Here is a 22,652-nt window from a genome sequence, read left to right on the forward strand (position 1 = left end):
TGAAAGCTGAGCTGACTTTCCATCCTCCTGTCTCCAGGTGTATTCCCTTAATTTTATAGCCTTCAAGACCAGTCCACATTTAACTTTCAGTTTCCCAGCATGTCTGCTAGCCATGTGTTATGCCTGTGTCTAGATGTCCCCCTAAAGCTTCATGTGGTCATAGGTGGGGCTTTTTCAGAGGTGGCTGGATCTAGAATGTGTGATGCCGGCATTGATTTATGGTGCAGTGCTAGGATCAAGGGCACTAGGATTAAGGGTGTGAGTGCTACCCACCCTAAGTACCCTGGATAAGATAAAAGGGGCAGAAAGAGCTGTGGTTGTCCCTTGCTTGCCTGCTTTGCTACCTTCTGCCTGCCATGAACTCTCCTCTGCAATACCTGTCTGCAATGCCACCCTGCCTTGAAGCCAATCGATTATGGACTGAAACCTCTACAAAATGTGAGCTAAATAAACATTTTCCCTTTTAACTTTGGGTGTTGAGTATTTTGTTTCAGCAATGAGAGAAAAGTAACTAAGATACCATGTGACTGGGGGCCAGCCCAGCTATCTCATCACTGCTTGGAGTTCAGCTTTTCCTCTCATGGTGATTCTACCCTTTAATATCAGGTGGCTCTCAGAGCTCTTAATGACCAAACCCAGAGCCCACCCTCAATCGTGGACTTGGCCCTGTGATCCCCTTGCCCAACTTAGCTCATGATTTTCCAGTTTCTATGAACCCTGCATCTCCTAGGCCCCAGTCCTCTTTTTATCATGACTTCCACTCTTGCCAGCGACCCATTGGCCATTGCTAGTCCCAAAGCTCATGTGCTCTCTCCAAAAAGAGCAGAGTCTGTGCTGAGAGGAGCTTGCTTACAACTCTCAGGGCTCCTCAAGAGAGGTCAAGGGCGCCTCTCTTGCATTCTTAAGGGTTTTGGGAGTTGCCAGCTGTATCCTTTGGGCCTTTCTGTCTGGGCACTGAAACTGACAAAAGAGAAAATTAGTACAAATCTAGCTTAAAGATCTTAAGTGGCTTCTATTCATGATTGTAGAACTGGGTAGGGGTCAGAAACTGAGAAGGTTAAAACAGAGCAGTTTAAACGATCTTCAGGGCTGCAATTTGGCCAGCCAACATTTCTGGACTGAAATGGAAGTGATTACAACTCAGCAGCTTGCCATACTTGAGTCTTCTGTGACCTGCTGCTGTGGTCCCCTGAGGCCCAGGTTTTTCTGTTAAATTAGGTTGCACCTCACATCCTCTTCTTCCTCCCCACCCACCTCTTCCTGCTTTCTGTTCTGTGGCTCCACGCTCAGACTGCCTGTTCTTTAGGGTGGTGAATATGGTCATATCACTTCAAGGCTTCCTTGGATCCAATTATGCCAGCAAACAGGGAGCCACTCTTTCCGGACAGCACGTGTTTTGGAGTTGCCTTCCTGGCAGAGTTCGTGGGGTCACACTCACCCCGGAAGATCCCTGAGGCTAAGAGAATACAGCTCTTGAAGGGCTGGTCTGGCCACATGCTCATAACTCTGGGTGAAAGTATTCAGTTTTACTTTAGTCACATGGATTTCACTCCCCCCAAGAACTAGGGGTTCTGTGGCCAGAAGAAGGAAGCAAGGCATGATGAATTGGCAAAGACTTCACATGGTCTCAGTGCCATCTGCCTCATGCCAAGACAGTTCCTTTGATCATTTTTTCTCATATTGTAGATTGAACAACAGTAGAGGAGAAAAACAGTAGGTGGAGAAAATGTATTCATCAAAAATTCCAAAGGACGGGCCTGGGATTTAGCTCAGCGGTTCCACTGCCTCGCAAGTGCAAGTGCAAGGTCCCGAATTTGATCCCTGGTACCAAAAAAACCCCACAAAACTCCAGAGGAGGGACTGGAGGTGTGATTGGTAGGTGGGTAGTTGGCCAACAAGGGGGCATCTCTGTGCCCGCTGGACCTCTATGGATAGCTCTTCCTAGGGTCCAACAGGCAGGAGTAGAGGGCACCAGTGGGAGGAGGTTGAGGTCCTGCTGTGCTTCAGGAAGCCTCCTTCCTGTGCTCCACTCTGGGCCTCAGTAACAGGCTGATTCATCAGTGACCAGGACTCTGGATTTCTCATGCTAATGAGATAGTGGGCTTCCCAGGATGGAGTGTGAAGAGGGAGGGAGCCAGCAGATGTGGGGGGTCTCTAGAGCAGAGGAGGGAAGTGGGGCTTGAGCTGCCCAGCTTGGAGGTTGAGGTTCAAACTGAGTTTTACTTAAATCTAAAAGGAGCAGGAATCCTAAGGATCTGTAGGTCATAATTTTCCTCCCATATTTCTGAATACAAAATAAGATTATAACATTGGGAGGGATGTTTTCCAATACTAGCAACCAATTGTCTGATTATGCAGATGCCAATTGGGTGTTCAACAATTTGACTTAGTCTAACACTACTTGCCCTAAACTAATACAGATCTCACAAGACTGCCCCCTACCTCAGACACCAGTCACAAGTCTTGGGCCTCCTGTACTTCTGACTAACTAGTTATAACTGGGGGGGCCCTAATGACCCCCCCCCCTTATGATATTAATTTGCTAGAATGGCTCACGGTACTCAGGGAAACTCTTTACTTACGTGTACCATTTACTAAGAAGGATACGACTCAGAAATGGCCAGATAAAGAGATGCTTAGGGCAAAGTATGGGAAGGAGGGATGGAAATTCCATATACCCTGCAGACAAGAAACTAAAAAGAGTCTTGGGGACAAATATTTTCACTTTTTATGGGCGGCTGTGTCCAACTCCTGCCCACAAGACTCAAATAATACAGCAAAAGCACTTAGAACATTAGAAATATTTTAGCAGAATAATAATAGTATTTTTAAAAAGTCAAATCATGTAGAAGAGATAATGAGTCTTCCTCGGCCCCTATCTTTCCCCTGTCCTCCCTCCCTGGTGGTAAACACTTGAACTCTTATATCTGGTTCTTCTGTGGGTGTTCTCTTTATTGCTATTTCTTTTCTTTTTTTTTCTTTTTTGTACCAGGGATTGAACTTGGGACCTTGCGGCTGCGAGGCAGGCGACAGAACCACTGAGCTAAATCCCTGGCCCTTTATTGCTATTTCTTAATGACCGTCACTTGTGGTTATCTGTTGACTTCCTGCTTAATCTGTGAAGATGCAGCTCAGTCATACTATGCCTTCTCTTTCTGGTATAGTTTAGTGCTATTTTCAGTTTCTCTATCACTTATTGTAACTAGTATTGTCCTTCTGATAGAATATTCCTTCCTTTGAAATTTCAAAAAACACACCTTTATTTCTCATATTGAAAACTAGAGATATTTTCTCATCATTTTTTACTTTATTAGGTAAGACCCACCTGCCACCATTTCTCCCATCAACTGCCATTTTCCAATTTCTGTCATTGGCTCCTTTACACACTGATAACTTGATCTTAATCGTCGTTAAGGATTCTATGCATTGCCTGTAAGCTGATTCTAAAAGTTAATGATTCAGTAAACAGTGGGCACGTTATGGTGATGTGTATCATTCACAGCACAGTGCATGTTACACTCCCTTTGTTTTACAGCTTTTTATTTTTCCAGGGGTTTCTGATTGCCTTTTTCTTCTTGTATTGCACATATGGATCACATTTTCACTGTTTTAGTTTTTCCATTCAGCCAGACATTCTCTTAATGCTACTTTTCCTCAGTTTCCTAAGTTTCCTCAGAAACTTCCTTTTAGGACCTTCTTCCTCCCATTTTACCTAGACTGCTTACTCTCTGTGCCTGTTCCAAGGCAGTTCCCAGAATGACCTGGGCTAGTTCTACAATTTGGAATACACTGTGACTGGTGTCTAAATGTGATAGATTAACTGGGGTGCAGCCTGGAGGCAGCAGTGAGTGAGGATGCATGTCAGTTGATGGCGGGGGGCAAAGTGAATGTTTCTCAGGTGCCAGATGTGGACAAAACTGCCCTAGGGTTCTTTAAAGGGTCCTTGCCCAAGAGAAAGACCTAGGGGAACCTAATAGAAAAGACCCCTGAAGCTCAACACCCAGTTGGAGGAATTGCATTGCTCACATCAAGAGAAGGATGTGTGTGTGTGTGTGTGTGTGTGTGTACACCTGTGTATTTCCAAGTATCTCAAAAAGCCTTCCCAGGAGAAAACCCATAAGCATACATCCTCCCCCACCCCACCTACCTGGCATAATGCTGCCAGTGGGCAAATGTAGCCACCATGCAAGACTATGCACTCCCCCATTTCCCCTCCCCCCATACCTTACCCTTAGAGGTAGTGAGTGATAGGATTTAGAAGATGACTGAAAAGGTCAAACCTTTCTCAACCTGGGTTTCCAAACCTAGTTCTGACCCATGTTGGGAGAGGGAGCAGCTCCACATCACATGAGAGCTCAGAACTTTGAATGTTCCTATGGACCAAAATTTCAAGGTGCTCTGTGTGCCTGAAAGAGCTTTTGTGATTTCAGAGCAATTGGCTAAACAATGAGATCTGCCCTGGAGTCTTCTATGGAGAAAAGGGCTTGTTCAAAGTACCATGTTTAATGGAAGTGTGGAAAGAAAGACAACTTGGCCTGCTCATACCTGCTGAGTGCAGCCTACTCAGCCACCCTCTCCATCTGCTTTGGAAGCTCAACTTACCCCCCATCAAGAGCATCTCAGCAGTTCCCACACTGGCCTGGACTCCACACTCCATGCTAGTATGATGTTGGGAAGTGCTGGGTCTTGCAAGGGGGAAATGGTGTTAGGAAGGACATTGTTATGGAGTGCTCCATAGCAACTCTCCTGGTGAAGCAAAATAGACGCCCCTGGAAATTCAGCTCCTCGGTCAGCAAAGTTTCTACAGAGAGCAGAGAGCAAATAATTTAACCTCGAGGCCCACACAATTTGTGTTGCAATCACTCATTTCTGCTGTTGGAACACAAAATAGAGATATCACATAAATGAATGAGTATGCCTGGGATCCAATAAAAGTAGGTGATAAGACAAGGTTCATTGTGTGCCAACCTTTGGATTAGATGATAAACTAACTTGCACGTTCTGCTCCTTCTCTGATAAGAAACTGCAGAGAGACAGAGATTTCTGGGGAAAAAACACACAACCAAACCTAAAAAAGTGAGACATGTATTTTCCTGCAGATTGATAGTTGTTTTAAAACTCTATGTCCATAGGGCCGGAGATTTAGCTCAGTGTTTCCGGCACCTGCCTTGCAGGAACAAGGTCCAGAGTTTGATCTCCAGTACCAAAAAAAAGACCCTCTATGTGCATAGGCCAGTGATTTAGCTCAGTGGTTCTGCCACCTGCCTTGAAAGCGCAAGGTCCCGAGTTCAATCCCTGGCACAAAAAACTCTATGAGCATCTGTGTTTTTAGGGGTGTGTGTGCGGGGGGAGGATGTCAGGCTGAGTGCAGCTGGAGGTGACAATAGGAGGATGATAGAGGATAGCAACTTGTACTCAATCCTCGCCAGTTCCTAGAGTTGTGGAGGAGCTGTCATTGCCTGTCACCAACCTAATGCAGCTTCACCCCAGTCACCAGGGTTGCAAAGACTGCTAGACTAAGGCATTGTGGAGGAGACAGACTGACACCATGGGCTTCCTCTCTTCCATGCTTTCCCTGGAAGCCCCCAGGATGCAGGAATCTCAGTGCAGTGCTGTTTCCCAAGGGCTGAAGCAGCGGCTCTGACCTCAGATGCTGCTAGGAAAGTGACAGGAAAGAGGAGAGAGAATGGATGGGGTTCCCTGGTATCTGGGGCTCAGCTATTTCCATCTCTTTGAAACCACAGATCGTGGTGCTACCAGACAGAGTGATCAAGTCCAGCATGGGGCCCATGAGGAAGATGCTTCAGGTGACACATGTATCATTTAATGCTGAATTACTGGGCTACACAGACAGAGAATACCTGTAACAGAAATACTCAAAGGTAGAACAGTTTTGGCAACATGAAACAGGAAGTTGCAAAAGAAGAAATAGTAGATATAAAAGCAATAATTGAAAAAGCCAATAATAGATGGGATGAATCACATGATGCATAAAACTGAAGGATGAGAAGCAAGGTGCAATGGAACATGCCTGAGGCCCCAGCTACTCGGGAAACTGAGGTGAGAGAATGAATTGAGAATGAATTGAGCCCAGGAGTCTGGGACAACATAGTGAGACCTCATCTCAAAAACAATTCATTAATGAAATTACATTAGGTTAAATTAAAATTTTTTAAAAGTTGCTTACAGCTGAAGGATGAAATGGTGAGTGGAGAGAGCCATTTCAAACTCTCAGAAAAGATAAACCAGAAGAAATATAAATGATAGTGAAGGAATAGGAAAATAGAATAAAAGGGCCATTGTCCAGAGAATACAAGTCCCAGAAGTGAAAAATAAAGATAGAGAATAAGAGTTCTTGGAAGAAATAAAGGAGATACTTTTCTTAAAATTAAAGAATGATGATCAAAAGGCCAAAAGGGCTGAGAGTACCAAACCAGAGATAATCTGTGTGATGGTTAATCTTGATTGTCAAATTGATCAGATTAAAAGATGCCTAGAGAAGGCATTTTTTAAACCTCATCAATGTATTAATCCACTGATAAGTTCATAGTTGAATGGGCTATTAAGAAGTAGAACCTAGTTGGAGGAAACAGGTTACTGAGGGCTTGGCTTTGAAGACTGTAACTTTCTTTTCTTGGGCTCCTGACCTCTCTCAGTGAAAGCAGGGAGAAGATGTAACAACATTTTTTAAATATTGAAGGACACAAACTTTGCATTTAGATGATGGTATGGAGGTCAGGGTCTTGGGGCCTGAGATCCATCTATGACAGCCCAAGGAACTAATCAGGTTATGGTAAGTTCCAGGTAGGGAGAAGGGCCTATTGATTGGTGCTACCCACATCCAGGTTGGAGCTTCCATTATCCACCTTCTTAACCCCAGCATCACGCCCTTAATCCATATTCATACACCCTAATCTAGCCACCATTGAAACTCCGAACCTATGATTGGATAAGGCTTTTAGGGGGCATCTAGACACAAGCATAACATAGGTCTATATGCTAGCAACCAAGTTTATAAAATGAAAATATAAAAGTAATTTCAAACCATAAAGAAGCTTTTAAAGACTACTAGAATTAGCAAATGCATTATACAAATTCACATAATACAGAGTCAATATTATTAAAAAATCAGTTGTATGAGTATATACTAGGGATAAAAATAAACATGAAGGGCCCAGGATTTAGCTCAGTGGTTCTGGCGCCTGCCTCACAAGCTCAAGGTCCCGAGTTTGATCCCCGGTACCAAAAAAACCCACCCAAACCCAAAAATGAACATGAAGTTTAAACAATATCATTTATAAGCCAGGCATGGTGGTGCACCTCTATATTGCAGCACTTGGGAGGATGAGCCAGGAGGATCACCAGGAGCTCAAGGCCAGCCTGAACTACATAATGAGACTCTGTCTTAAAACAAACAAGCAAACAAATAAACAAACATTCTTTACAAGAGCATAAAACATATCCTTTATAATAGCATAAAATCTATGAGATACTTAGAGAAAAATTTAATGAAATATAGGCAAGATCTGTATTCTGAAATAGTATAAAACATTTGCTGAGAGAAAATAAAGACAAATAAATGGAGAAATGTATCTATATTGTTAAGATGTAAAATTTCCCTAAATTATATTAAAGGTTAAATAAAATCCCAGTCAGAATTTTGATTCCAAAATTTACACGGAGAAACAGAAGAACTAGAATAATCAGAATAAAAAGGATAAAGTTAGAAGACTCATTACTCATTTTTAAGGAATTATTAAACTACAGAAATAAATATAATGTTGTGTTGGTAAAAGAATAGACACATAGATCAATATAACAGAATATAGGATCCAGAACTAGACCCACATATACATGGTCAACTGAGTTTTTATAAGGCTGGAAAGGTAAGTTAATGAAGAAAGAACAGTCTTTTCAACAAGTCATGTGGGAACAACTGGATATCTTTATGCAAAAAAGTGAACCTCAACCTATATCTTGCCTCATATATTGTGCTAATTAGCTTTCATTCACTATAACAAAAAACCTGAGATAATCAAGTCATAAAGAGAAAAGGTTCATTTTGCTTATGGTTTTGGAAGTCCCAGTCCATGATTGTTGGTCCTGTTATTTTGGGCCTGCAGACAGGCAGCACATCATGGCAGGGGTACATGGGAGACGAAACCACTTACCTCATGGCCAAGAAACAACAGAAACAGAAAGAGATGGGGGCACACCATCCCCTCCAGGGGCAGATCCTCAATGGCCTAAGGGGTTCCAGATAGGCCGCACCTCCTAAATGGTCCACCACCCTCCAATGGTGCCTCCCTGTGGAGCAAGCCTTAAACACATGGGCCTTTGGGGACATTCAGTGTCCAAACTATAGAGCATATATAAAATTCAAAATAGTCATAGACACAAATGCAAAATTCCAAAGTATAAAATTTCTGGGAGAAACCATAAAACAAATCTTTTTTCTTCTTAGATTAGGTAAAGATGTCTTACATATGACCAAAAAATTATAAATAAAAATTAAAAATGGATACATTTTATTGTATTAAGTCTGTTTTCTTTCTGTTACTCTAACAGAGTACCTGGAGCTGAATACTATATAGAGAAAAGAGGTTCATTTAGCTCACAGTTTTGGAAGATGAAAGACTAAGACCAGGTGATTCAATTGATTTGGTCTCTTGTGGGAACTTCATGGTATATGGAGAAGACATAACATGGCAAGACAGGAAGCCAGAGAGATTCAGGAGCTGGGTTGGAGTCTGTTTGTTTATTTGTTGGTTTTTTGAGACAAGCTCTCACTGTATAGCCCAGGCTGGCCTCAAACTCACAGCAATCCTCCTGCCTCACTGCACCACTATGCCCAGCTCAAGGTTGGATTTTTAATTTTTTTTAACAATCTCCTCATGTAAGAGCTAATGGGTTTCCACTAGAATTATATTAATTCTTCCCAAGAACTCCAGTGACCTAATCACCTTCCACCAGTCTCCATCTTAAAGGTTTTACTACCTCCCAATGCACAAACCCTTCTTTCAGCACATGAATCCTTGGGAGACACACTTAACTCGTATCTAAGCCATAGCAGTAATCAAAGTTTTTGTACTTTAAAAAAATCTATTAAAAGCCAGGCATAGTGGCACACACCTGTAATGTCAGCACTCGGGAGGCTGAGGCAGGAGGATCACTGAGAGTTCAAGCCCAGCCTGTTCTAGTGAGTCCAAGGCCAGCCTGAACTATATAGTGAGACTCTGTCTCAAAAAAAAAAAAAAATCTATTAAGAAAATGAAAATACAAGCCAAAGATTGGGAGAAATATCTGCAAAATTTATATCTGATAGAGGATTTCTATCCAGAATATATAAAAAATTCTCAGAACTTCAGAAGAAAACAAAGAATCCAGTTAAAATTAAACAGGCAAGGGTCAGGGATTTAGCTCAGTGGTTCCGCAGCCTGCCTCGAAAGTGAAAGGTCCCGAGTTCTATCCCAGTACCAAAAAAAAAAAAAAAAAAAAAAAAAGGCCTCCAATAAAACAACATTGTGAAAAACGGGAAAGAAACAAAACAAAAAAAATAAAAAAGTTGAAGAAGCAGATCCTGAAGAATTTGTTGTAGAAAAAGTACTGGACCTCCATGTAAGGAAGATGGAATATTTTCTGTAGTGGAAGGGATTTACAGATGCTGACAATACATGGGAACCTGAAGAAAATTTAGATTGCCCAGAATTAATTGAAGCATTTCTTAATTCTCAAAAAGCTGGTAAAGAAAAAGACGGTACAAAAAAAAAATCTTTATCTGACAGTGAGTCTGATGATAGCAAATCAAAGAGATGCTGCTGACAAACCTAGAAGATTTGCTAGAGGTCTTGATCCTGAACGAATAATTGGTGCCACAGACAGTAGTGGAGAGTTGATGTTTCTCGTGAAATAGAAAGATTCAGATGAGGCTGACTTGATGCTGGCAAAAGAGGCAAATATGAAATGTCCTCAAATTGTAATTGCTTTTTATGAAGAGAGACTAACTTGGCATTCTTGTCCAGAAGATGAAGCTCAATAACTTACATCACTTTTATATGTATTTATATATAAAAATAAAATATGGGTCTTGGTTTTTGATTTACTATTGTGAAAAAAACAGCATTCCAATGAAAATCAAGTTTAATATGTTGGTTTTGAAAGTAGTATTTGGGGAAGTTGTTGGGTTTTGTTTGCTTTGCATCAACAGCACTGTTTACTTTGAACAAATAAAAAGCTTTCTGTAGTTGCTTCCTTTGTCAGAAAACAGCATTTGATAGCCTGATATATTTCCTCTGCTTTTGTAAATATTGGGGAAGTTATCCATAGGCAAACTCAAACAGAACTCATTTTTAGCTCAAATGCTTAAGGATCATTCTAAGATTTTTATTTATGTGTGTATAAATAAAATACTTATGTAAATAGTTCGGGGTTTTTTTTGGTACTAGTGATTGGACTCAGGACCTTTTGCTTTCGAGGCAGGTGGTGGAACCACTGAGCTAAATCTCTGGCCCTTTTGTTTTGTTTTTAAACATTCACCAAAACAAAAACTATGGGTGATATGCCCATGTTTGAGATGCTATCATTCTGAGCAACCTAAGAAATAAATTACTTACAGTTAAATTGAAAGTTTTCCTGAAGCCATAACATTTTAAGTTAAATAGATGATTCTGTGGTTAATTGGACAGTTTAAAGTGGATATTTTCAGCACACAAGATGGCCGCGTCCAGAGGAGAGGAGGCCGCGTTTGGGGTTTGCTGAAGCTGATTCCCTCTCCCGCTCCCTCTTTGGGCGCCTAGCACCGCGAACAGGAGGACGGGGCCAGGCGTAGGTGGACAGCGAGCCCTCGCCCAGCTTGCGCCGCCCCCACCCGGCCCAGGCCCTGGCCCCGGCGAGATCCCATCTCACCCATTCCGGTTCTCATCCAGCTCTGACCCTTTACTTGGCCGTGGTACGCAACACCAGGCCTCCAAGGCAGAGTTCTCTCTTCCAGCTCGGGCTCACCTTCATTTTAGAGATGTTCAGCCTCTTTCCTCCTAACCAGCCCTCTTTCAAAACCAGTACTCTTGGAGCGACGCCTGACCACCCTTTGCCTCTAGGAAGACTCCAGTCCACTTCTTCCTTACATCTAACCCCCTGGGTTAGAGACTGTTCACTTTCCTTCCAGATGAATCCTTGACTCCCTGAAATATTGACAACCTCGACAGCACCCTCAACTCAAGAGCCAGCCTTCCTTTTTGGACTAGCTTCCATAGCCCTATCATGGAGGCTGTGTACCTGGTAGTGAACCGGGTGGGCCCGGTGCTGGACATGCTGACCTTTGTGTTGGATTTCAACTTCCTGCTGGTGTCCTCCCTCCTGGCTTCCCTGGCCTGGCTCCTGGCCTTCATCTACAACCTGCCGCACATGGTACTGACCAGTCTTCTGCACTTGGGCTGTGGTGTTGTGCTTTCACTGCTGGCCTTGATTGAAGCTTTGGTAAGGTTGACCTTTGGAAGCTTGCAGGCCTTGTGTACCCTGCTCTACAGCTGCTACTCCGGCCTGGAGAGCCTAAAGCTCCTCAGGCACTTGGCTTCCCATGGGGCTCTGCGGAGGCGTGAGATCCTGCACCGGGGTGTCCTCAATGTGGTCTCCTGCAGCCATGCTTTGCTGCACCAGGCCTGTGACATCTATGCCATTGCCATGAGCCTGGTGGCCTATGTGATCAACAGTCTGGTCAACATCTGCCTCATTGGCACTCAGAATGTCTTCTCCCTGGTGCTGTCCCTGTGGGATGTGGTGATGGGACCTCTGTGGAGGATGATGGACATTGTGGCTGCTTTCTTAGCCCACATTTCCAGCAGTGCTGTGGCCATGGCCATCCTCCTTTGGACACCCTGCCCACTAGTACTGGAGCTGTTGGCCACAGCTGCCCGCCTCCTGGCCAGCTTTATGCTTGTCAGTCTCACTGGCCTGGCTTTGCTGGCTTGTGTGCTGGCAGTGACTGTGACTGTGTTGGACCCGGACCTCACACTGAGGCTGGCCACCCGAGCACTCAGTCAGCTCCATGCCCGGCCGTCCTATCACCGGCTCCGAGAGGATGTTGTTCAGCTGTCTTGCCTAGCACTGGGATTAGAAGCCTGGCGCAGAGTCTGGAGTCGCAGCCTCCAGCTGGCAAGCTGGCCAAACTGAGGTGGGGCACCTGGGGCCCCCCAAGGTGGCCCTAGGAGGGTGTTCTTGGCCAGGGTCCCGGGACAAGACACTCTTCCTGAAGGAGTCCCCAGATCACAGGCAGAAGAGGAGGTGGTCAGGATCATCAGAGCAACACCTGCCCGGGGCCGGGAGAGGCTCAATGAGGAGGAGGCTACAGCTGGGCAAGACCCATGGAAGTCGCTGAAGGAGCAAGAGGAGTGGAAGAAGTGTGTCATCTGCCAGGACTAGAGCAAGACTGTGCTGCTCCTGCCCTGCCGACACCTGTGCCTGTGCCGGGCCTGCACTGAAATCCTCATGCGTCACCCCATCTACCACCGCAACTGCTGGCTCTGCCGCCGGGGCATCCTGCAGACTCTCAATGTCTACCTCTGAAGATGCTCTCCCTGCCCGCCACCCTCCATGCTCCACGCAGGCACCTGTGCTAGGACAGCATCAGCACCTCACCTCTGGTCCTGTCCTGAATCCCCTCTTGCCCCCATGGCTTCTTGCCAGGCCTCAAGCCATACATCCAGGACTTGTTGCATGTGGGACAGTCTGGAAGACTGCATCTAGGGGGGCAGGGTAACATAGTTCTCTGTTCCTGGTGGGTCCCTGTAATGCTGGGGGTGGTGAGCATGTCACTATGCAAGGGCCCTGATACTGTTGGCTGTCCTCTCCTCCGGCCAACCCAAGGCCCACCCAGAGGCCAGCCTCTGGGGCCGGCCCCTCTCTGCTTCTGGCTTTTCTGTTGGGGGTTTGTAGGTTCTTTCCCTGCCTCCTTCCCCCTCCTGCCCACTGCCTCAGCTTTTGCAGCCACAGCACATCAGTGTCATTTGGGTATTTTGGCAACTCATGGGCCTTGGAATGATCTTGAACCTCTGTGTTCAGCCAGAAGCCCTCGGCTCTCCTGGGTTTGAGGGTAGAATCTCTGAGGTGCCCGTAGAGCCACTTCTGCCTCTCATAATCTTAGAAGGCTCCCTCCCAATCTGATCAAAAAGCTGGGGTTGGGCATTTACCCCTGGTGGTGGAGGGCGCATCTCCACCTGGCTTTGGGACCATGTATTCTGGGGTGCCCAACCTCCACTGGGACCCTTAGGAGAGGTGATCAGATTTCTACTCCCCGCATCACATAAGACAGTGGCATTCCTTTCTTTGTCTCTCCCTGGCATTGGGCAGGGCATATTTCACTAGGGTCCAAGTAGAAGAATCCAGGGCCTAGGGGTACACAGCTCCCTGGGGGGTCCATCTGCCCATTTTCTGATGAATAAAGTTAGGTTGCCAGCTCTGAAAAAAAAAAAATGGGTATTTTCAAAGCAGCCATATCAGAATCCCTATCTATGTCTTTAGTCACAAAAAGGCAGCAGTTTGCTTGCAAAATTACTGAAAAGAAAAAATTCTATCACTACTAACAACTTCCCCACCCAAATAAGACAGCTAGTCAAAACCTGGTATGTTTGAATTAGCTAAGGAAGACTTGTTAAGGGAACATGAAACATTCCTCATGACCCATTCCCTTACAACAAGTTGAAATCTGCACTCCAAAGTCAGGATTCACAGATGTCTAAGACTTGGCTCAGGGAAACCTACTGAGTGGCTAGAGGTGGTCACAATTTAGGACCTGCTAGAACAAATGAGTGAACAAACTTATAATCTAAATTATTGACCTGCATGGTTTTCTTGACCCAATTTGTTCCTTACATGTAGGCTCAATCTTTTCAGTATTCGGGTTACTGTTTCAGCAGAAGCCAGGAAAATAACTTTGTAGTAGTCAGAATGTTATCCTACTGTATATTGTTTACTTTATTGTAAATAATGGTGAGCAGGGGTCAATAAATAGTTTTATGTTCCAAAAAAAAAAGAAAGAAATGTAAAGTGGTAAGGCCACTTTGGCACTGTGTTAGAAAGTTACACACACACACACACACACACACACACACACGCAAACCCTAAATTTAAACCTATGACTCACCATGTGATTCAGCATCCTTTCCTAGGCATTTGTCCAAGATAGCAAGAACTTATGTTTACAAAGCCTGAATATAATAATTTGAGCCAGCTTTATGCACTATAGCCATGAGACATTCAGTCAAGGTAGCATGATTCAGCAATAAAATGCACAGGAACAGCGACACCCCAGAGGCCTGAATGAATCTCAGAGGTGTGACATGAGAGAAAGCAAGACTCCCAAACACTGCACAATGAATGAGCATGATTCCATTTCCAGGACACTCTGAAAAGGATAAAACTCCTGAGAGAAAGCAGGTGGCCAGGGGCTAGAGGTGGCAGAGGAGCTGATCACATGGGTACAGGGGAAGTTACTAGGGTGAAGGAATTGCTCTCTATCTTGATTGTAATCATGGTTTTTGTCAACCTCATAATCCCTCCTACATTAAAAGGAATAAATTTTACTAAACATAAATCATACTTCAACTTTTTAAAAAGTTCACAAGAATATGTTGAATGAGATAGCAGAGTACTGGCTATATGATTGCATTTATATGAAATTCAGGAAGCAGCAAAAAGACAAGTGGAGTATAGCCTGGATAGTTTAGCTACTTAATGAGACCCTGCCACACAATAAAAAATTTAAAAAGCTGGATATAGCTCAGGGTGAAGGCCCTGGGTTCAATTCCTAGTATCACACAAAATTTTCTTCAATAAATTTACTATAACGTTTTTATAGATGGATAAAGATCCACAAGTAACGAAAAAATTTAAAGAAAAATTAGAAAGAAAGAAAAGACAAGAAGAAAGAGCCTGGAGGGTGTTCCTTTCCTTCCTAGAGTTATAAAGCCAGAGTAATAAAAAGTTGTGGCCTTGGCACTAGAACTGAGAAGTAGGCAATGGATGGCAGAGGACAGAGACCAGGAGGCAGAGCCAGGTGTACATGGGAATGTAACACTCATTAAATCAGATGGTGGTGTTGGAGAAGATATGGGGAAAAATAAAACTGGATTCTTACCTAAAGGCACACTCAGGAGGGCCTCTGGATAGAGTCATGCAGTAGATGTGAAATAAAGGCAGTGTGGGAGGATGTGGAGATCAGGGCTAAAGAAAGACCTAAAGGTTCAAAAGCCAGCACATCAGTACCAACCCCCACCTCCTGACAGAAAAAAAAAATTAAGAGCTTTGATTCATTTGATTATGCTAAAATTATCGAGTTTTTAAAAATGAAAGATATCTTGACCAAAGTTAAGAGGTATTTAACAGAAGAGAAAAAGGTGTTTGTCATGTCTAAAGCTAATAAAAGATTAATATCTAGAATAAATGAAGGTATTCTGCAAACCAACAGAAAGCAAGCTACAACTCCAAAGAAAATGACCCAAGGTCACTTCCTCCAGAAGAGGAAAACAAAATCCAATAAGCACAGGAAGAGATGAACCCTTAGTAATGAGAAATGGGGCCAGAGGCCTGGCCACAGCTGAGAGTGTGGCCTGGAGGGTGCGGAGCTTCTGGAGGGTCACTTGGTTCTGCTATGCAAATTGAGTGTCTACATACCTGGGATGCAGGCTTTCCAGACACCTGCAGAGTGGCCAGACAGTGACATGTGGGACTGAAGGAATTCAGAAATGAATGCATACGATTAAAAGGGGTCTCTGCCCAGACCAGCAATGCAATGGACTAGGGACTGAGGAGAATACTGACATACCTGCAGTCTCTCACATGCAGGCAGAAGGGGCGAGGACAGTGCTGTCGGGGGAGGGAAGGGGCAGACCCATAGAAATATCTCATGGTCCATGAGCACAGGGACACAGGTGGAGCTGGGACATGTTCCTGTACATCCCAGTGCAAACAGGGAGGCTAAGTTAATTTGAAATGATCAGAGTGGGAGAGGTAAGAGGAAGACAGAGACCCTAGCTAGGACAGCAGCAGGCATGGTGGCAGGGGAAGGGGGCACCTGTGGCCACTCTACCTCCTGCTTTAATAGTCCAGACTCAGGCCCCAACGTACACAGGAAAGACCCCCAAAAAGGCCTAGAAGGATTTGCAGGACAGCCAGAGAGCAGTCAGGGGAGTCTGGCTGCCCCTGGCAGGCCCTGGAGGACCCAGAGCAAGAGGTCTCTGTGTTGCTTGGTGAGATTTCCTCCCCATCTTGTGTGTGAGAGAGAAGGGCACATAAACCCATGAAAGTTCGAATACTTTTATATTCATGTGTGCTTGTGCATGACAGTGAGTTTGTGAAAGAGTTGTGTGACTATGTAGGACTGCATGTGTTTGGGAAGTGGGTGTTATTATCATTATTGGTACCGGAGATCAAACTCCGGACCTTGAGTTTTTGAGGCAGGTGGTGGAACCACTGAGCTAAATCCCTGGCCCCAGTGGGTGTTATTTTTGAAAGGGCTACAAAATTGCTGCAAGGACACAAAGTAACAGAAGGGACAGGTTCCCAATTTTTCAAAATATTAAAACTGCAGCAGTTTCTCTGCTTCATTTCTCTTTGCCTTTTGTAGCTTGTTATATATGGGACATTGAGCACTGGGGCAAGAAATTTCAGGCTGCTTTTGAAGTGCAGATTAAATGAGCAAATGAACCTCTTTTGGAAGAAAAAGAAAAAAAGAAATCAGTGCGGTTAGCTTAGGAGGGCACCAGGAGGAGGGAGGGAGGAGGCTGGTGGTAAGCAGGGGAATGAGGGAGACACAGACCCACAAGGCAGAACCTGGCCCAGGCACAATGAGGATGGCAGCTTGGCCCAGCCCTCCCAGGGCAGAACTTCACCTCCGCCCCCTTCACAATGCCTGCCCGTGCTGTGGCACCTGTGGCTGAGTCAGAGGTCCCACCCTGCGTCTCTATCGTGTCCCACCAGTTGGCAGAGGTGGACGGCAGCCTCCGCACCCTTGGGAATCCCCCCCACCCCACGGTGTCGCCGGGTCCAAAATGGCAGCTGCGGGTGAAACAGCGCCTAGCAGCTTCTCCCTCCACGTCTGCAAGGACGCTGGCCACTTGCCAGTAAGGATGCAAGTATCTATCGATGGCTTTTTTTAAAGTTTCCCCACCGCCAATCACTCTCTGTGTGGGATGAGGTGGGTGGAGGGGTGTCAAAGAGGAGAATCGAGAGGGGCTTTTATGACTTCTGAACTCCAGTCTGGAGTTTCTGCCTCTTTGGGACCCTGCCCCTCCCTTTATGGGCGTGTGCACTGGAGAGGCCCGGCACCCGAAGGCGGGTGCCCTCAAACTCTGAAGACTGGTGGGGGGTGGGGTGGGGTGGCGAGGGTAGCGGCAGGAGGAGGTGGCCCGCGCAATGACTCAGCTTTGGGGGCGGAGCGGGTGGGATTTTTTTTAAAGGACGTCGCAGGCGCCAGGCTTGCACCCGAGTTCCGCCGCCTACACCGAGGTCTACGCCACGGGCTGCAGAGTCCAGGCCGGCATCTACGCAGCAAACAGTGAGTCCAAGCCGCCTGTCCTCTGGGCTCCCGAGGGACTCGGAGCTGCCAGCACGGGGCAGGTCGCCTGCAGCTCCGGGACCAGGATCTTGGGAACCCAGGGTGGAGTTGGGGGGCCCGGGGGACCCAGAGCGTCCAGACCAGGGACCGGATCCTAAGGCACTGTGCCCAGATTCCGCTCTCCAGACTCTTAACAACCTTCTTCTGTTTCCTCTAGTGGCTCCCTACACCATTGTCTACTTCCCAGTTCGAGGTAGGAGCCTGTGCCTGGAGGGAGGGAGGGAGGCAAAGGCAGGGGCTGCTGTCCACTGTCCCCTATCCACCTGGGGGGACCCCAGCCCAGCCTCGACCCTCCTGCTTGTGACTACAGTCCCAGTCTCCTCCTTTACCGTCCTGGTCACCTGGTCATCAGGAGTCTTTGTTCCCATGTCCCCTTCCCTCACCATGTACCCCTCCCTGGGTTGCTGTGAGGCTGGGTCTCCACACACGGTCCCCACACCCCTGTCCTGTCCCTCACGCCGCCCAGGGCGCTGTGAGGCCATTCGCATGCTGCTGGCTGACCAGGGCCAGAGCTGGAAGGAGGAGGTGGTGACCATGGAGTCCTGGATGCAGGGCCAGCTCAGGGCTTCCTGTGTGAGTGACCACACCTTGGTCAGGCCTTGGGGGACTGGGACTGTGGTGGGGGCAGCCAGGCTTTTCCTCCTTCACGGAGCTAACACTCCCCTCCCCCCACAGCTGTATGGGCAGCTCCCCAAGTTCCAGGACGGAGACCTCACCCTGTACCAGTCTAATGCCATCCTGCGCCACCTGGGCCGTTCCCTTGGTGAGTCCTGAGGCTTTGGGCAGTTCAGGCAGGGGGTGGGGATCAGCCATGACCCTGAGCATCTGCCCTCCCAGCCTCACCCATTTCAGTCCAGTCCAGAGTAGAAGAAGCAGAGACACACAGGTTACCCTGCTCACCCATAGTGCAGGTCCAATCCTCTGCCTTTCCCTGTGCCAGGAGGCCTCTCAGGAACTGAGTTCCTGCTGTGGGTTAGGTTCCCCCTCCCACTCCTCCCCGGCTGTAGCCCTGAGATATCCACATGCCTGGGGAGTCGGGTGGATCAGATCAGGTGCTAGTCATGCTGTATGCTCCCCTGGCCCCCAGGGCTCTACGGGAAGGACCAGCGGGAAGCAGCCCTGGTGGACATGGTGAATGACGGTGTGGAGGACCTCCGCTGCAAATATGTTACCTTCATCTACACCAACTACGTGAGCCTGGGCACCTGAGAGAGGGGTTCTGTGGGTGAACAAAGAAAGGACCTCTTGTACCCTCACCTCCAGCCCTCCCATGGCTCCGGCTGAGCCCTTCCTTGGTTAGGGTGCTAGGGCTGGGGATCAGGCTCGTAAGTGACAAGATATTCCTCACTGGCTGGGTGTGAAGCAGCTAAGTAGCACGAATGATAGAATGCTGGGGCCAGAGACATCCAGCAACAGGTGGTTCCCCATGGCTGCCAGAGGAGAAGAATCTACCAGTTTCTGGAAGGAGGTGTTGGTTATTTCAGATGGGCAGAGGGTGCAGGTCTGCAGCTCACCTGGGGACCTGGGGCCGATTAGCAAGGGCAAAGTGTTTGTGTGCACAGGGGTGTGGATGTGGCTATGGAGATGGAATAGGAAGAAATGGGGAGGAGAGCAGCAGGCAAGGTCCTCAAGGTCTTGAACATTCTGGCGTGGATTCTCCTGAGGACAGTGAGGGCTACTGAGCAGGGCTGTGTCTGAACAGGAGGTCTGGAAGGATCTCAGAGGAGCCAGCTCTGAAGTTTTTTTAATAATCTGCTAGGAGATCCTAGCAGGGATGGAAAGGGGGAATGGGGTGGGACAGATTCAAGTGGGCAGGGCTTGGTAATGGGGTGGGTGTGGGGAGCATTCAGGGATCCTGGGGTCTCCAAGCTGGGCAACAGAAGGAGTGTGTCGTGCATAGGGCAGGGGCTCACGCTAAGAGGATAGGAGGATAATGCACACCCTTGGCATCCTTCCTGCAGGAGGCAGGCAAGAATGAATATGTGAAGGCACTGCCTGGGCATCTGAAACCTTTCGAGACTCTGCTGTCCAAGAACCAGGGGGGCAAGGCTTTCATTGTGGGTGACCAGGTGAGCCTGCCCCTCCCAGGTCCTCCCATGGCATCCTTTCCTCACAGATGGAAACAGATGGGAGCCATTCCTATGGCAAAGTAGGACAGACCTGAGGGGTGGGCTCAGCTACTCTGCCCCCCACTGCCCTCCCCTCCCCTGGCCTGCTCCCACTGACTAACACCTTGCCCTGCAGATCTCCTTCGCTGACTACAACCTGCTGGGGTTGCTGCTGAACCACCAGGTTCTGGCCCCTGGCTGCCTGGATGCTTTCCCCCTGCTCTCGGCCTATGTGGCACGCCTCAGTGCCAGGCCCAAACTCAAGGCCTTCCTGGCCTCCCCAGATCACGTGAACCGGCCCATCAATGGAAATGGCAAACAGTGAAGTCTCATGGGCCCTTGGAGGAGTCAGGGGTACTCACCTCCCTTTCCCCAGGACCAATAAACTTTCTAAGACCAAAGCTGGGCTGTGAGCACTGTTTCCTGGGGAGGGGGCTCTGGGACCCTCACATGATAGGCTGGGGAGAGAGGAGCAGAGCATGCACCCAGGGATACAGTGTCTTCCTAGAGCCCTTGGTGAGGTCTGGGTTTACTGAACTTCAGAAACAAGAAAGGGAGGGGCGAGAGGAGAAATACTCAAGGTCACTGCCCTGATCCAACAGCCTTAAGGGCCCCGCTACCTTTCAATACCATTATGTTGGCAATTAAATTTGAATATGAGTTTTGATGAAAAACCACATTTAAGCCATAATAGCTTCTTCTACAAGGAAATTTCATCCCTTGCTTTTAAGAAGAAAGAAGGACAGGGCCGGGGATTTAGCTCAGTGGTTTTGCCACCTGATGCGCAAGCGCAAGGACCCGAGTTTGATCCCTGGTACCAAAAAAAAGAAAAAAAGAAGGGCAGAATGATCTTCCATTTGCTGTTTTCCCAGTGTCTTTAACTCAAGACTGGCAGATTTTGGGGTGGGACATCCAGAACCCCTTCATTTTCCCCATTCAGAATTCCCCTACAAGTTTCACATGTTAAAAGTTGAGTTATCATGGGCCGGGGATTTAGGTCAGTGGCACAGTGCCTGCCACAAAGCACAAGGTCCTGAGTTCGATCCCCGGTACCAAAAAAAAAAAAAAAAATTGAGTTATTGGGTGTGGAGAGAAGAAATAGTTTAGTAGCTGAGTAACTGCAAAGAGACAATAACATGGATTCGAATGAGAATGAAAGAACAGAAGAGAGAAAAATCTCAGCACATTTATAAGGGGAAATCCTTCAAAGTCACCCACAGGGATGTTCTCCCAGGCGACTGGAGAGCTCATCTTTGTGGAGTTTGGTGTGGCTTGTTTGGGTCCAGGAGGGGTTTTCTTTGTCTCTGATGGCATGGAGGTGCTCAGCAGCCCTTCGTCTGTCCCTGGTCCTTCCAACTTGATGGTGTGTTTGTGTGTGTGTTGTGGTTTATATCTAGATGGCCCCATGCTCTCACAGGTGGGCCTTTGGGGAAATGCTTCGATCATGAAGGTGTGATACCCATCAGTGGATTAATCCACTGATGAGTTTACAGCTGGGTATGACATTGGGAGGTGAAGCCTGGTGGGAAGAGATGGGTCCCTGGGGCGTGGCCTTGAAGCGCATATCTCTCTCCTCCTCCCTCCATCTCTCTTTGCTTCCTGCCTGCCCTGCCCTGGACTGTTTCCCCTATGCTGTGCTCCCTGAATTTGAGCCCGCTAACTATGGACTGAAACCTCTAAAAAGTGTGAGCCAAAATAAACCTCTTCATTCTTTAATTTGTGGTTTTCAGGTATTTTGTTCTAGCAATGAGAAAGTAAGATAGTGTGGTTTCTTTCAAGATCCTTGATGGGCCCAGCTCCTGGTTGAAAGGGGGTGGTAAGGCAGATCAGCAGAAGCTATGCCCTTTTTGCCTATTGGTAATATGTTTTAAGAATACTAGTTAGAGGCCCAGGATTTAGCTCAGTGGTGCCACTGTCTGCCTCAAAAGCGCAAGGTCCTGAGTTCCATCCCCAGTATAAAAAAAAAGAATACTAGTTAGAGCCTGGTGTGGTAGTGTAGGCCTGTAATCCCCGTACTCTGGGAGAATGAGGCAGGAGGATCACCAGTTCAAGCCTAGCCTGGAAACCTTAGTGACTTAGTGAGATTGTGTCTCAAAAAAGAAGAAGAAAAAAGCAAAAAGCTGAGGATGTAGTTCAGCACAAAGGGCCTGGGTTCAATCCTTAGTACTGAAAAAAATTTAATCTGTGTCTTCTGTTTGGAGTGTTACAGATTTTTATAAGGTCCAAGGGTAATGCCTCTGGACACTTAAGTCCAACTTCTTGGCTGTTTTTTTCTAATGTCCTTTTTATGTCTCAATCTTTATGTTCCATTTTCCACAAGAACTGGGGCTGGCATGGGGTGTGAAACTGATGAGCATCCCATAGTCTTTGGAAGTAAGTGGTTTATTTCTGCTGAAAAATGTGTTCCTTCATCTGATTTAGTCCACAAAGGAAGGCCAAAACGAGGAATAATATCAATTGTTAATCCCTTTCCTGCTGTCTTGGCACCAGTCCCTGTCGCCTGATGGCCTTCATTTCATCCACTAAACACAGGACCAAGCACCAGGCAGTGGGAAGAGACTGAAGCTGGAGACACAGCTATTTTGGGTACCCCAAAGGGCATTGTGAGCCCTGGAGGACATCTTGAGGCAAGTTAGTTTCCTTCAGAAACTGGATGACATTTATAAATAGTGCATTGGGAAATAAGTTGTCAGAAATTTTGTGGATACCAGAGCAGAACCAATTTAGCCGCGCGTATGCGTGTGTGTGTGTGTGTGTGTGTGTGTGTGTGTGTGTGTGTGGTACTGGAATGAAACCCGGGGTCTTCTCACTGAGCTACATCCCCAGCCTTTTGTTTTTTTGTTTGTTTGTTTGTTTTTGAGACAAGGTCTCCCTAAGTGTCCCAGGTTAGGCTGGAACTTGAGATCTTCCTGTTTCAGCCTCAGAGAGTACTGAGA

At 46.8% G+C, this 22,652-nt stretch overlaps 1 protein-coding gene and 2 pseudogenes across 2 annotated transcripts; all 3 read left to right on the top strand.

The window, feature by feature from the left end:
* Positions 1 to 5,780: 5,780 nt before the first annotated feature.
* On the top strand, positions 5,781 to 9,866 carry LOC101712622 (chromobox protein homolog 3-like; annotated as a pseudogene).
* Positions 9,867 to 11,259: 1,393 nt separating this feature from the next.
* On the top strand, positions 11,260 to 12,775 carry LOC101697497 (E3 ubiquitin-protein ligase RNF26-like; annotated as a pseudogene).
* A 4,109-nt stretch (positions 12,776 to 16,884) lies between these two features.
* LOC101696396 (glutathione S-transferase P) lies at positions 16,885 to 20,117 on the top strand. Of its 2 annotated transcripts, none has more exons than XM_087205383.1 (7): positions 16,885 to 17,114; positions 17,416 to 17,548; positions 17,766 to 17,801; positions 18,284 to 18,371; positions 18,696 to 18,799; positions 19,570 to 19,677; positions 19,853 to 20,117. In XM_087205383.1, exons 1-7 carry the CDS (start codon positions 16,900 to 16,902, stop codon positions 20,039 to 20,041), a joined length of 873 nt encoding a protein of 290 aa, XP_087061509.1. In that variant the 5' UTR covers positions 16,885 to 16,899; the 3' UTR covers positions 20,042 to 20,117. The 2 variants fall into 2 exon arrangements, with proteins under 2 accessions (XP_087061509.1, XP_012930494.3); XM_013075040.3 differs by lacking the exon at positions 16,885 to 17,114 and adding an exon at positions 18,075 to 18,181.
* The last annotated feature ends 2,535 nt before the right edge of the window (positions 20,118 to 22,652 follow it).

The sequence above is a fragment of the Heterocephalus glaber genome, unplaced genomic scaffold, assembly GCF_053883595.1.
Source record: "Heterocephalus glaber isolate CG9 unplaced genomic scaffold, H.glaber_assembly_v1.0 deba00000594, whole genome shotgun sequence".
NCBI classification, from domain to species: domain Eukaryota; kingdom Metazoa; phylum Chordata; class Mammalia; order Rodentia; family Bathyergidae; genus Heterocephalus; species Heterocephalus glaber.